The sequence below is a fragment of the Trachymyrmex septentrionalis genome, unplaced genomic scaffold, assembly GCF_001594115.1.
Source record: "Trachymyrmex septentrionalis isolate Tsep2-gDNA-1 unplaced genomic scaffold, Tsep1.0 scaffold9, whole genome shotgun sequence".
NCBI lineage: Eukaryota > Metazoa > Arthropoda > Insecta > Hymenoptera > Formicidae > Trachymyrmex > Trachymyrmex septentrionalis.
In genome coordinates this window covers 2,100,637-2,116,277 of record NW_017306091.1, presented here as the reverse complement: position 1 = coordinate 2,116,277, position 15,641 = coordinate 2,100,637, and the positions used below count along the sequence as shown (strand labels likewise).

At 32.3% G+C, this 15,641-nt stretch overlaps 1 protein-coding gene across 5 annotated transcripts in view; it reads right to left on the bottom strand.

The window, feature by feature from the left end:
* The window catches only part of LOC108755848 (death-associated inhibitor of apoptosis 1-like), a 9,463-nt gene extending 1,102 nt beyond the window's left edge, over positions 1-8,361 (bottom strand). The window contains exons 1-3 of one of the 5 annotated variants that reach the window (XM_018499171.1): positions 8,094-8,361; positions 1,484-1,847; positions 1,264-1,348 (exon numbers count right to left, since the gene is read on the bottom strand). In XM_018499171.1, the coding sequence (XP_018354673.1) occupies positions 1,264-1,348; positions 1,484-1,811 (413 nt within the window). In that variant the 5' untranslated portion in view covers positions 1,812-1,847; positions 8,094-8,361. Of the gene's footprint in view, positions 1-284; positions 872-1,010; positions 1,848-3,834; positions 4,633-8,093 lie in introns of those variants that run through there. The other 4 variants (XM_018499170.1, XM_018499172.1, XM_018499168.1 and 1 more) reach the window with 4 other exon arrangements.
* Positions 8,362-15,641: the final 7,280 nt, after the last annotated feature.

Genomic DNA, 15,641 nt, shown 5'->3' with positions numbered 1-15,641 from the left:
GGCAAATGTCGCATTAGGAAACAATATAAATTCGAAAACGTTCAAATAGCAACGTTCCGTTGCAGGTACAATCTATTTCTTCTGATTTTAACAACTTCTTGTATTTGCGCTATTAAAATATGAAAACTTGATATGCCACATATGTATACATCGATTAACAATTTTTGCAATACCGATTACGTAGTATATATATATATATATGTACTTATATATATATACTTATAATATATATATATTTAAATATAGGAACATTTATTACTTGTACAACGATTACAAAAAGTACATTTACTTGTTAATATTACAACAGAATATCCTTTCTATTGAGACCATAATAACCGTGAAAAGTTAATATTTCATTAACAAGAGTTTCAACGTTGTATAGTTTGTACCTGCTAATCGGTATACTACATGAGTCAAGTCGTTTAGTTTTTTTGCTTGAAAATGTCAGTCTTTATAATGATGATAAGTAGAAAATTTTATCAGAATCCGATTATTTATCACAAAGATAAAGACACTATGAGATGTACACTTGTACAGTAAGTTCAACATTCTTACGACATACGCCGCATATTTTCATATTTTTCGCACACTCTGCACACGCCAATAAATGTCCGCATGGCATAAATACAATCCGTACTTCTCTACTATAGCAAATTTTACATAATCTTGCATCCTTGTCGCATGGTTTGTCACCCTGTGATTGGACAGATTGTTCCTCGCTTTTAGCTTCACCTGATACAGCACTTGCTTCTGTTTTATTATTAGTTATTTCAGAATTGATTGAATTTTGAGAACTTCCGCTGGCAGTATTCTCACTATCAGCTTTCTCTAATTTTTCATTCAATTTATTAACTGCAGTTGGTATGTTTTCCTACGCGAAAAAATAAAACAATTTAGAATTAATTATTATTGCATTCAACACAATTTCATAATTAAAATATTTATTATAAAATAAATAAAATATATTTATTGTTAATAGATATTAAAAATAAATATATTTTAATACTTACTGCTCCGAGATACGTTCTCCCCGTAATGTTGCTCACAAACTCTATTCCTTTAGTCAAAACTAGATAAGGACAGTATTCGAACCATTTGGCATGTTCCACCCAAGGATCATCATTTGGCTCCCAATCCCTTAATCCTCCACCGCAATGATAACATAATGTTTGATCGCCACTTCCAGTGTAATAGAAACCAGCAGTTGCTAGTTCTTCTTTAGTTTGTGACATTGCTTTAGGCCATCTATCATACGACGTTAATCTAGCAGCATAACTAGCGTATTCGGGATGCTTCGGTCTTGATGTGAGCTCTTTCAATGAATTCATTCTTTCTTCAATTTCATGATCTGGACCGGAAAAAGGCATGTATATTGAACCATAAGGTCCACATACATCCGCTCCTTTAGGCACAGGCGCTGGAATTGCGCTAGGATCCGTACCGATCGGCACATTGCCGCATGGAATTTTACGAATAAACCTACATTTTCCAGACCAACGCTGATGATCAACCATTGGATTGTCTTCTTCCCGCCATTGGCATATTTCTATATTACATTCGAAACATTTCACTTTGTCGCTTTCGCCAGTATAAAAAAATCCAGCCGCCGCGAGTTCCTCTGGCTTTGTCCACGAACTTGGCCAGTTATTAAAGCTGGCCAAACGAGCAGCTTCAAATCGATAATCTATAGACATCGATGGTCCATTATTATCAACTTCGTCTTGTTCTATCCATATATGAGACTTTATTGGTGATTTTCGTTGCAAAGGGTGGTTTCGAGGAAAGATATATTGCTCGATATATTCGGTCATTTTTGTAATATAATTATGAAGCTGCTTCGTGTGAACCTGTAAAAAAATAAATAAATGTCAATAGATGCTAAAATTTTATATAATAAAAATTCATTAACAATTTTACTTCATACTTGTATACAATTTGGGACAAAATGTTGATAAAAATACAGTAAAAGCCGCGCTTTTACCCGATACTTGTTAATATTAAATTATATTGGAAAAAAAATAGCAATATGTTAATACGAGTATTTTTTGTGTCAATTTACTAACTATTTCTGATTGAATTTGTTACCACTACTAGTATATTGTGGATAGTTGACTTATTAGCAGGCATTTAATTAATTTCATTAATTATTACGAAAACTGTAAAATGGTAAAGGATTTTTCTATTTGATTTAAGCTTCTTGTTGTCCACGAGCGATATTACACTTTTTAAAACATCCCGTGTGATATTTAAAAACTATTATAGTCTGAACATCACAGGCAATATTTGAAATATTTTTCTTATCTCTTTCATTTTCCTTTCTGTATAAAATAAAAAGTATAAAAGGCTAGAGGCATTAATTTTGAAGCTTTAAAAGAAGCATACCAGGTATAAAATACCTTCGAGGTACGTGCTTCCTGTTTAAATATTCGCATCTGTTGAACACACAAGAAATACCAACGTCTGGAAATACATCGAGATGGATTTTGTAATTTAATATATCAATGTTGAATAGTGATAATACAAATAATTATAATATATAACAATAATGAAGAATACAAATAATTAACTGTACATTTTTTAAAAGTAATTACTTGCATGGGAGATTTATACCCCAACCTCAATTTTCATTGTTCTCTTTGATGATTTACAACTAAAATTACAATTAAAATTAAGATATTGATAATATTCTATATTTCTTTTTTATTAAAATAAGCGCAAAATTTCTTCTTTAATTTCTTTAAAATAATTGCTGGAACATACTATTTTTTAAATTTCACGCGAATATTAATAAAATATAATATAATCAGATAAATATATAATAATCAGATTTTCGAAGCAATAATCGTGATATGCTTGAATCGATATTTTAAACGGGAAAAATATGCCTAAGTCTCCTATATAAGTATATACGTGTAAATTCATGCATTAATTATTTTTGCATACATTATAGCGAATGTAATCTAGCCACAAAGTCATTGATATCAATAAGAAAGTCGACTTCCTCATAAACTAGCAATGCGTTCGGAAGACTTACAGCTATCAGCTGCGACACCCGGTACATGCAACGTTGCCGCTAACGCGACCTCTATTTCTGTTCGTCTTATTACATTACACAGGAACGCGATGCGTTATTCTCTCCACGAAGTGAATTGTAACGGTAGGACCGTCTGCAGGCAACGAACGTGCCCCGGTCTTCATTCCATTTCGAGGAACCTGCTTCTTTTTGGGACAGCGAGAGAAATATCTTCAAATTTTTTTCTATTTCTCCTAATTTCTCATAAATCAAAATCACTTAGTGATACTTAGTGGTGCTTAGTACATTAGAAACTTCAAATCGGCAAGTTGAAAATATTTGAGAATTATTTTGTAAATTCTCTCGTTAAAAAATCTCGACAATTCAAAGTATTTAGTCACACGAAATAAGTACAGCCTGTGTTGCAACGGACATAGTTTTTATTAGGGAGAGCCTAATAAAACTATGTCCTGCTGGATCTTAAGTTGGATTCTGTAGCAACATTCCACAAATCCAGATAGATAATGAATCGATAGTTTGCAGTCGATGGAGCCAGGAGAGTCTCAAGGTCTAGAGTCTAATTGATAAATCAGGATTGATCGAAATCGGAAAATTTGGAAAGTTGAAAAGTAGCTTACTAAGTAGCTTCTAAGGCTACCGCAGCGACTGATTCATCGCAGAAACGGCAATTGATCTTGTGGAATGCTATAACACCCTACTCGAGAAAGAGAAAGAGCTGACCATTGCTCTACAGGATATCTGGCGACAGGAAATGTCTCATGGTACCATAAAATTGTATTTTGTATAGGTTAATACTTAACCTTTTGTTAACATACAATCTGTCTCGCCACTGTCGCTGTAGGGAACGTCTTTTCTCTCCTTATTTGTTGCAGCCGAGGCGCGTCATACGTTGGCGGGTTTTTCAGCAAAAATGGCCTTGCAACGTAGACGCATGTCTGTATCACACTGCATCGAAGACTGAGGATTGCGAATTGAAGATTAGAATTCGACCAATCTGATAATTTTAATTTTAATTCGTTTTGTTCTAATTGATTCGAATTCGAATCTTCAATTTACAAATTTTTACAAGAACATATCTTGCTGCGAGTACTTATTCTGCTTAGAATTGATCCGTTGCTATGGCGATATATAGGGTGTCGTTACGAAACTCTCAACAGTCATAATTTAGAATGCAATTATCTATTGAGATATTAAGAATCGATTAGTCTTCACGGATTCCTTTCTTTATTCTTTGGTTTCAACTAACTAATCGCTTTGAATTAGACACAATAATAATCATTATTTGCTATTCAGTTTTTAATCTTGAGGTTCTATTTGGGAATTCTATTCTTTCTTTTCCACAAAAATTTCCTCTCATTTTATTCGTATCATCGTTTCTTTACTAATTTTGCTGAAATCAGTCATTATGAATCAATCGGCGAATAAATCTGGGAATAAATGCACAAAGTCCACACGTTTGTTTTGCAATATTTCGTGTAATCGCAAAATGACACATTGATGCCAACGTACATGCTATACCGAGGAGACATTTATCGTTCCGACTTCAGAGAATTACAATGACATCAGCGCAAAACCTCCTTTAGACGTTGGCGTCTTCTTTTATTATCTCCAGCTGCGAGAGAACTGGCAACGTTGCTTAAAGTAGGTTTAAGTTAGGTATGTTAGTCGTACGATTGAAAGGTCCGATTCTAAACATTGGTTAAGCTCCGTTGGTTTAATCTTTCAAACTATGTATACATTGTAACGTACATCAAATTTTAAAATTTGTTTATTTGTTGAAATTATTTAATTCTATCGACATCGTCTGAGATCTAATCTATGTACTTATATACATTGAAAACAAATATAGCCAATTTTAATAAATATTTAGTTGAATATACTGCCAAATATAAAGATATATTTATTTGATACAAGAAATGTTTAATTTAATTTAACAATTACTTTTTTTTACTGAACAAATATTTATTTACTGTAAGTAAAGTAATTAGTTGGCAGTATTGAATTAAATATTAAATATATTTATTAAAACTGACTATTTTTTTCTCGGTGTAATAATGTATATGTTGGAAAAACAGTCAAAAATTTTGAAAAAAAGATTAATTGTTCTGTACGAATTATTTATTAAAGTGCGCGTGAATTGAATCAAATAATTTTTTAATATGGTTCTAACAAAATCAGGTCTGAATTTAGGCCCTCGTTAAATTATAATGATCCAACAAAATTATTTTCAGATCTGTATCTAAATTCTTAGATACTTTAGCAAAATCGTTTTTTTTTTCCGTGAAATATAAAAATATCTGAGATATCTGAGATTCAAGAGATACAGAAAATACGAAAAACTTATTTTTAATTTTATGTCTGAATGAATTCAAAGAAATCATATCATATAAGTTCTTAATTCAGGCAATGCTTAGCAGAATTAACTGCGATCAGCTAACAAACATCAACGAAATTAGGAATAAACCTCCCGTACATCTCGAAGATAATATATGGAAAGTGAATGATCTAGACGGTATTAAATGCCATATCTCCTATTAAAGATTCCCCAATAATGATAAACGACTTATCAAAAGAAATATAGACAATCTAAATACGATAACTCACATTATCTTATCCTCTCGGATATAGAATAAGACAGTAATTTGATTCAGAAATACATTGTCCGTGTGAAGCAATAGAAGTTCTTAGGAGCCACAAAGCCACAGTCTAACGCTCAGCTACTTCTTTTGAAAATATTACAAGATACCAAGATACCCACAGAGGTCAAAGTACTGTCATTATTCGCGTAAATTCTATTTAGGCTATGTTTCTCTCAAAATTTCCTCTTGAGAAAAATTTTATTCGAAATTATATAATGCACGTAACGTATACTATAGCATGTAGAATAAAATCTTTGGAGAGGAATGTTGGAATGTAGCTTAGTAGTAGTTAGCTAGTAGTTACTACTAGTAGTAGTTAGTAGTACTTTTTGTCTGGATGAAAGAAAATATATCCCTTTTACTTCCTTGGATCTATTCAAATAACAAAAGGTCAATATTCTCATTAAGAGAGGAAAAAAAAAAGATAGAGAACCAAAAAAGATAGAGAAAAATACAATCCTTTAAAAGGTTCCAAAACCTTATGTTGAAGGTCGTTATAGAAGCAGGTAGAAAAGGGAAAAGAAAATAGATATCTGAGATATTCTATATTCCATCACATACGGACTTTTGAATTAAATTTTGATAAATTGTTGAAATGAATCTGTAATTATTCTATATTAAATTTTTTAAATTTTTATTCTATATACATAAATTTTTTGTTTTCTCTTTTTCTCTTTAATATCTAATTACAAAATGTCCCACACAACTGATGGTGGAAAAAGTGATTCTATATGAAAAATAAGTCGAAAATGTAGAATAAAACTTCGATACATATTTTTTTTAATCATTTTGTTTTATTGTGTATCCCGAAGTGTCCTTTTACGCAATGTTTATAAATACACACATTTAACGACTATTATTCTATTTGGAAAAGAAAGCTTTGTATAAAACAGTTTTATTCGATATTTTTTATTTATTTTTTTATAAAGTCATTTTTTGTAAAATCCTCTTCACGCCTCTGGGACATCCTGCATTGTCTATTTCATTAGGTGCGTTAACAATAAGTACAATAATAGACTGCGGAGCAACAAAGAACATCTATTATATTCTAAACAAATAACAGCTATTATGTTTTAAATTTTATGTTTTGTCATCTATTTGAATTTCATATCTGATTGAAATTCTGTGTTTATCAGATGGTTTTTACCATTTTGTATTGCAACATCTTATTTTCGTACGCAAAAGAATTATTAATCAATTTTGATAGAAATTTTGAAAATTGTAATCGGTTTGTTGCAACTATATCTCTCTCTCGTTTGTTATTCTTTATGTAAGCTGATCGAGATTAGATTAAGTTCATAAGGAATTTAGCTGAAAATATTCAAATCTAATTCAAATATGCAAAAAGCAAAACACCTTCATCAGTTGCAAATTATTCACTTTCTCTAAAGGTTTCCTCTAATATCAAATGTCAATTATTAATGCGTATTCAGCAGAAAAAACTGATCAATTAATTAGATAATTATTTGTAGGATTTAATAGAATATACCAAACAGATGAGAGCTCAGTGAGCGGTTGTCTGAATGAACCCATTTCTTTCCTTTAAATCCAGCAAAGATCTCTCTCTCTCTCTCTCTCTCTCTCTCTCTCTAAAAGTAAGAATCAATCACATTAAAGAATCATTAAGCGATTAATTTTTTTTTCCGCTGAACGCGGTCATTCTTTTTTTAAATTTGTTTAACGACTGATCGTTTTATTACACGTTTGTGTCGAATTTGAATAATAGATACATGAATATGTTTAAACATATGGAAAGGACTTAATAAAGAAAGAATAGCCGTTTGTTATTACACGACAAAATTATTTTAAAAGTTAAACAAGCACCTAGCTTTAGCTCGTTTTTTGTACTAATTTTAATTTTCCGACAAGGAATATGTAACATAGCATCATTAACATCCAACGTTCTCTTTGTTGGAAAACATTTTTAAATGTGACTCTAATCAAACCTTGTATTAATCAAACTAATTTTCCTTTTTCTGACTACAAATTATTTCTCTCCCGTTACATGGTGGTTTGCTTCTCGCAGACCCGCCCAGCGTTAGATAATAAACGACGCCACGCAGCACTGCGTCAAAAGGTACCGATAAAGAGGTAGGGGAGGTAGGGGAGGTAGGGGAAAGGTAGGAGAGAGGAAAGAGGAGTAGTAAATGGGAGAGAACATAGTAAACAAACAAGGCAATCGAATTCCAGGCATTTATCAATTGTCATGGTCAACTGCTCTTATCGAATTCGCGACTATTTTAATATTTCAACTTTTTTTCAATCGTCCCGGATGTACTACTTTCTCGCACGAGCGTCAGGCAAGCGTCCATGCAGACGTACAGATGGTAAAAGAAACACAAGGAAGAGAAAGTAGCAATTCTCTTGTGTTTTTTTTTCCAAGTTATCAAAGAATGTGATACACTGTGAAAAAAACGTACCCGAAAAATCGATTTGGACGACCAGATTGCCGTGAACCGCTACGCTTGGCTTTGTCTTTCCACGTAACTTCCACGCTACGGCTTTGTTCCTCAGCTCGATCTGTTCCAATCTGCTCTGTCCATCGATTTTGCAACCGTCTTGTTTCGCGAGTCGTGTCGTTTCGCGAAAGTTGTTATATCGCGCTTCGTTCGAATAGTTACCCGTTGTACTTAAGGACTCACACGAGGTACGCGGTAGATGGAGAAGACCCGCATATAACCGATATGTCTGTCACGTCTGTAGAGTAATATAGTGAATAGAATATTTCCAATGAATGCCGTCAGAGGCGCGCTCCACCAGTCGCCGAAGCGCCGTCTGCACAGCTTGAGTGTTCACTATTTATCGAAAGAACGATGAATTGCCTGTATATACTGCAACACACACGGTTGGCTTACAAAAGACCGAAAAGCGTTTACGCGCGGTAATGGCCGGCACTGCCGGTAGTAGTATTAACGGTAGTATTAACTCGTATCGTAATAGTGCGTTTCCACTCCCTCGGAACGGGTTGTGACGTCATTGGCGTCAATGGCGCCTGGGCAATGCGCCGTTTGGGCGAGTCGCGATTCACAAGGATTTTCACGCAGGGTCGGATCCACGAGACCCGCGAGTGAGATTACCGTTTCGCCCTTTCGTGATCTTTCACCTCCAAGTCCAAGGGAGTCCCAATAAGGTGTGAGGCTTTTATATTTTCAAAATCTTTTTAAAACGGGACTTGCCTTCCAAAGTTTAAAATAAGGATGCTTTTTGCACCTTCAACCGCATGTTCCTTGGAGCGTCAATCTTTGCGATTTTGTTAAATATGTTAAAATTAAACATTTTTTAAAGCCATTGCATTTCTATATTCTACAATGTTTAAAGTATGTTCAATCATTTTTGTGATTTAAAAAAATAAAAGTTGTAAATATGATAATCAATTAAAATGATGAGATTATTTTATCCTCTGTGTGACCATAAAATTCTCAGGTGACCACGAAGGGTTAAAGAGGGAGGTAATATATGTGAACTATGAGTTGAGGTACTTTTTTATGCTCGACGCTTATTTTTAGCGTCAAAGCAGATCACATGATAAAAATTGACAAATATCAAGCGTCAATTTTGACACGTCACGTGATCTATTTTCGTTAAAATGAGCTCGTTAAAAATGAGCGTCGAGCGGCAGCATGAAAAATTAAGCATCTTTATCCATACATAGATGACGACTCATCGTCGCCAGCAATCGGCCTACCGTAAATCATCCGAATCATCCGGTCTTACATTCCTTTACCTTTTTTGTATTTTTTTTCGCTTTTATTCCTTTTATTGCCGATCCATTCACTACCTTCATCTTCGGAAGCTGCAAAAGACTAGTGCTTTGCATTATAAAAAGGAACAGAGAATAAGAATTTCAACTTATTAGAAATCATGTATTATGGAATATACAGTTTCTGATATGTTGAAATTCTTATTCTTTATTTTCCTGTGGAGAACAAATTATAAAATTTTTTGTTTTCTTTTATTTAGAACGAATCCATCCAAAAATATATATGCGTACTTTATTTAAAAAGATTCTTTTTTAAATCCAATTGTTTTTTATTTATAAAGCGGTATATATTGGCAAATTTTTTATAAATTGTATTTTAATATCGTTGTGAAATGCGAATGAAATTTACTTTTGTTCGTTCTTAAAGTCTTAACTTTATTTTGAAATTTTGTTCCTAACATGTGATTTGTATTCTGAAAATAAAATTTTACTGCAAATCTAATTATTATGTAAAATTAATTCATACAAAAGTAATATGCAATGATTGCCACTATATAATTATAAATATTCTCTAAAATTAGAGTTTCTTCGAAACTGGCTCTATTTTTCCCTTTTAGATTCCACTCCAAAAACTTAGAAAGTAATTTTGCCCTCATTTTTATTTTAATATGTTAATTATATAGTTTTCTTCCATCTAATTTCAACCAAAATTAATAAAATTTTTATTCATATTCGAAAGTGTCAATAAACCTAATGACAATAATTGCTTGAATTTTTTAATTAAGAAAAACCACTTTACAAAATCATTATCATATCAAGAATTCATCACAAAGTTGTTAAAAGTATCTCGGATAATATGATTTTTCCTACAATGACTTCTACTTAATGTCCTTATTATGATTTTGTTTTCTGAAATACAAAAATTGTGTTTATGGAGTTCAAGAAAAAGATACGAATGTCGAAAATAAATTCAATACGCTTCATTCTGCAGTGACAATCAACGCAGGAATTTGAGTAATTTCCTCAGGGCCATATCTACCCAGGGCGTTAATACGTGTTGGCTCTAACTGCCGTGGAAAGTTTGCATTGGGCATAACAGTAGCAGCGAGAAGAATGGGCTACGACTGCAAGCGAATTTCCATTGAAGATTTCATCGGGTATAAGAATTTCTGATACGCAGTTACTCAATCAACTGAATATACGTGTCACGTCGCAAAGTGATGCCAAGGCAGAAAAAATTATTCTTCAAAGTTTTACCTTTCAAATCAATCGCACTTTAAGAATAACGTTTAAGAGTTTTGAATATATCAGTGTTGATTGATTTTTTTCTTTTGGTCTTTTTTTATTTTCTTTATAATATTTTATTTAAAATAATATTTAGTTTTAAATATGAATTCTTCTCAAAAAACAATAAATAAATTATTATATTGTTATTGCTATGAGAACATCTATCTTAAAAAAATAAATAAATAAGTTTTAAATTGAAAAAGATTTCTTTGTTAAGCTCTCTTAAGCTTCTCTGAAATGTGTTTTTTGTTTAGAACGAAAGTTAGTTGGATAATCTTCCTAATTTTAAGTAATATTAATATACAGATTCGAAAAATTCTGGACCCTTTAAATGTCTTGAAAAATAAGCATTTCTGAGAAAAATATTTTGTATAAAAGTTGTGTAGTTTAAAATGCTTTATTTACTTAGATTATCAATTTGATCACTAGTGACATCGCCAAAGTCAGGTTAAGGTCATATCGATTTTTTAAAATGGAACACCCTATTTTTTATATCAGAATTTAATAGCTGGTGTAAAAAGCTTTTCAAAACACTATAATAAAGTTATTTTTCATTAAGTACTTTTCGAGTTATAAGGCTTGAAAGTTATCTTCGTGGTATTAGAAATGTCGGTCGAAGATACCTTTGAAAAAAGATATCTAATCGACATCGCCGTCGGTCGTATTAACTTAATGTTTATTACTCAATAAATTACTGTCTTTAAGTTAAATAATAAATTATAAGTCTAGAATATCTATAATAGAAAAGATACATAATTTTTTCCCGCATGTGTGCATTCTGTCACGTATACACTCGACTAGCTTTACTGAAAGTAAAAATGAAGTTCGTGAACAAAAGCATGCACATTGCCGTCATAGGATCGATACGCAGAAAAAGGATCGAAAAGAAATGCGATTATCTTAAGATAAAGTGTGACTAAAGTTATTTGTATCGAACAACATTCGTCGCTGCGGGGGACTACTCTGTGGTGGGTCCATTTTTTATTTGCTTTTCATTTTTTCTGCAGGAATAGAAATGTGAGCTGTAAGAGTACAGGCGTACTAGAAATAATAAGAAAAACCTCAAGCATGTTTCTAAAATCTAGGAAATTCTATATGAACCACTTTAAAAAAAGCAGAATATTCCACAGATTAGATTTCCAGTATTGTCTAAAATGTAACCTCCGGTCATTTTTCAAATCTTCCTTTTTCCTCTTAATGTTCCACCGACAATGTATTGTACTTTCAAGACACAGTCGACTTTTTTTATTGTGAATTTTAGTAGATTTAAATTTATTAAAAAAGTGAAATACAATTCAATTTTTATGATAGTAAAAACTCGTTGTTAAAGTTTTCACAAATATGTAAGAATTTTTTTTTTTAGATTTTTATGTATAATATATAATTCAGAACACAATATAAAAATCTGTACTAAAGTTCAAAGACCTATTCAGATTTCAATTTCAAAGACCTACAGATTCGGACGAAGAATAAAAATTTGATATGGAAGATTATAAGAATGCCTGTTTCTAACAAACTATACAAGAGTTCGAGCACTCAGTAAGCGGTCATTGTTCTGAGCGCACATGTATCGATATCAGCAAATATTTAAGTCAATTTTCTTGGAAAAGTCTTACAAAAACCATTTACGAAATCCCCTGCATGTATTTTATGATAATGTATCAGCTCTCGCGCGCCGCGCGTGAGCAGGTATAAACAGGCTATTATATCTAAATAAAATATCTTTAAAAAGGATCACTATCTTATCACATGTCTTAATGGATTAAGCGTGACATTTCCAAAATTTATCTCATCCGCTTAATCTAAATAAATATATACGCCCACGAGATTTCTGCGTATTTGATTGATACGCAATCGCGAATGATTACGAATCAAACAAATGATTACTCTTCTTTTGCTTCCTTTTCACGGAGTGTATTTTCTACAATGGAATTTTGCAACTCGTTATGCAATCGTCATGTGCTTATAACGACAATTGCGCAGATATTTTATATAATAAAAAAGCTACGCAAATATATCGTTATGAACATATAATGACTGCATATTATTAGAGGCAGGAAAAATGTGTTGCACAAATGTATAAAATCTGTAAAAACTCGTTAAGAATAAGGATTTTCCCTAAAAATTGGAATCTATACCTACAGTAAAGAAATTTTCAAAAGTAAAGACCTTTTGGCTGAAAGGGAAGCGGAGGATAAGAAGGCGAATTAATGAATTACATTTTTCGGAAAAAATGCTCCACACACACACACACACACACACACACACACACACACACACACACACACACACACACACATATACACAAAAGGTTAAATCAAAGAGTTGATTAAACTTTTGATCTTTTTTGACACTGAATCAAGTCTAGTCACCGAGGATTTAAACCTAGGAATCAGAAATGAATAAGGAATCAGAATCTAAGAACCAATCAACTACAGTCGAACGACAGGGGAATGCTCGAATGTAGTTGGTTGGTTCTTACATTCTGATTCCTTATTCATTTCTGATTCCTAGGTTTAAATCCTCGGTGGAAACTAGGCCATTGCCTAGTTTAGGTAGTTCCACATTGATTGCATTCAGCAGACTTATGATTGAGTGAGCGGTCGTTGCTACTGATGTATCCTTTCAAATCTAAAATTCTGACTGTACGATTTAAAAGAATATATCAATGACAACGAACACTCATTCATTATTGAATTTGCTGAATGCGTTCATTCATTTGCTCGGCAAGCAGGCTAACCGCTTTGTCGACTTAGAGGGCCGGTCCATTAATTTTAAATCTAACGGAGTTGTTTGTAGTATGTTATATGACACTGGTTTTTGTATATTTAAGGGAAACACACAAGCCATGTGTGATACGTGTAGCTGCCATGACCATGGAAATCGCTCCACGACATTTACACAAAAAATGTCTACTTCAAAAAGTATCGAAATGAAACTACAAAAAAAAGTGTAGTTTTATTCTTAAATATTTTTTTTTTATACATGAAGTCATTCATCGCCGTGAGTTCATAAAGTTTATAAACGCGCATATAATGTATTATCGTTTTATTTTTCGTTAATATATATTCGGTGAACGAAGATAAAATGATCGTGCTTGAAATCAAACGTATTCCTTTTCTATGTAAATTTTACCTCAAATAACTACTCGATCGCTGGACATATGTTATGTTCGCAGCATAGATGCGAAGTCGTAATGAATGAATGTAGCACAGATCTCCAAAGGATGTTCCCAAAAAGATCTCTTGAAGAAAATGCATTGTATGGCAACTGAAGGTTCTGTGTGTGTGTGTGTGTGTGTGTGCGCGCGCGCGCGCGCGCGTGTGTGTGTGTGTCAAGCATCTATTAATGAAATTCATTCATGGTAACCTTTGACCATAGGTGTTGCGAAATCTAACCTTTGTATCCTTTTTACTTAAGCTTCTTATCTCTACTTCTCAACACTCGATCTGTACTATGATAAATTCGTACACGGAGAGAAAAGATTAGAAGTATTAGCCATAAATATTGTTAATTCAGTCATATTACATACTTAATGTAGCCACTATCGTATCGTATTAATATTGCAACTATACGATTATGGATAACCCATTATTTTCTATTCACTTTCTTAATGGTAGCATATCTATCAGCTTAGATTGATTCTTAATTTTTTTTAATTTGTATAAATTATCACAAAAAAAAGTTCATGTAACGTTATATAATGGATATTTTATAAATGTCTCATATATAACGTTATACTAGCATCTTGAAATGTTACTAATAACACATTATAAATGAAATGTTCCGTAAACATTGCAAAACATTTAATATATAACGTTACAAAGTGGATGTTGCTCAAACGCGTCGCGCAACGACGCGAATATTACTTTTAATTACCGAAATGTAATGTTTTTTGCGATGTTCTACAAGACGTAAAACTTAGACATAAAACGTTTCATCAAAACTTTTGTACAACATTTCATAAACGTTTATTATAAAACATTTTACATTCGATATATTCTTCTCTAAAGTAACATTACCTGAACATTTCATGTTTAATGGGATATGCATCTTCCTGCTCAGTCTTATTGCTCGTGATTTCTCTCATATGCACCTATGGTGCGTATGCTAATTGTACATAAGGAATCTACAGTTTAATGTCAATTTCGAACGATAATTTTATTTAGATTAGAAAAGTGTACATGGCAAGAATACTCTCGGTGGTTTGCCATTGCCTGTCGAGAGGAGCTACGAGTGAAAAATTTTTCGGCATTTTTCTTTGGCATAGCAATCTTGTACGTGCCTTTGTTACGCTACGTAAACATGAATAAACATAACGAATTAAATTATATCCAACATAAAATTGCGTAAAATCACACACAGTTTTATAATCGACTTTCGTACGTATTACACGCAAATTACATTGACGTTAAAGCAACTCATGGGGAACGGATATTTTATTTCGGATTATTACAGAAAATTGTGCAATCCTTTACGTCATTCTTCTGCGTATTAAGCATTTCTGTATCTGTTTGTAAAATTGAAAAGTTAAAACGCAAAAGTTAATGTGATGTATCATTGCATTGACAAATAATGACATCATACACTAGTAGGAATGAATGATTCCATTTACATTCGCACTAATTATCCCATTTAGATACGTACTAAGACGCAGATATGTACTAAGGCGTAGTTAAGCATTCTGCAGTATCTATTTTATAAATTTTCCATCAGTTCTCAAGAGAAAATCTCACCGTCTCTCATCAATTTTAATGGATTTTCAATATATTATAGAGATGCGTAAGCTTTTCTTAAGAATCATTTTTAGAAGGCTATTTTCGGAAGTAGATAAAATCTTGCGAGCCGCATAATGTTTATTACGTTTATTACGAAAATTGATTTTATATTTTCGATAGCCAGGGGCTCTACGTGTATGAAAAGTACTTTATATTTATATTAATTGAACTTAAAGAAAAAATGTTTTGTATATATATATATA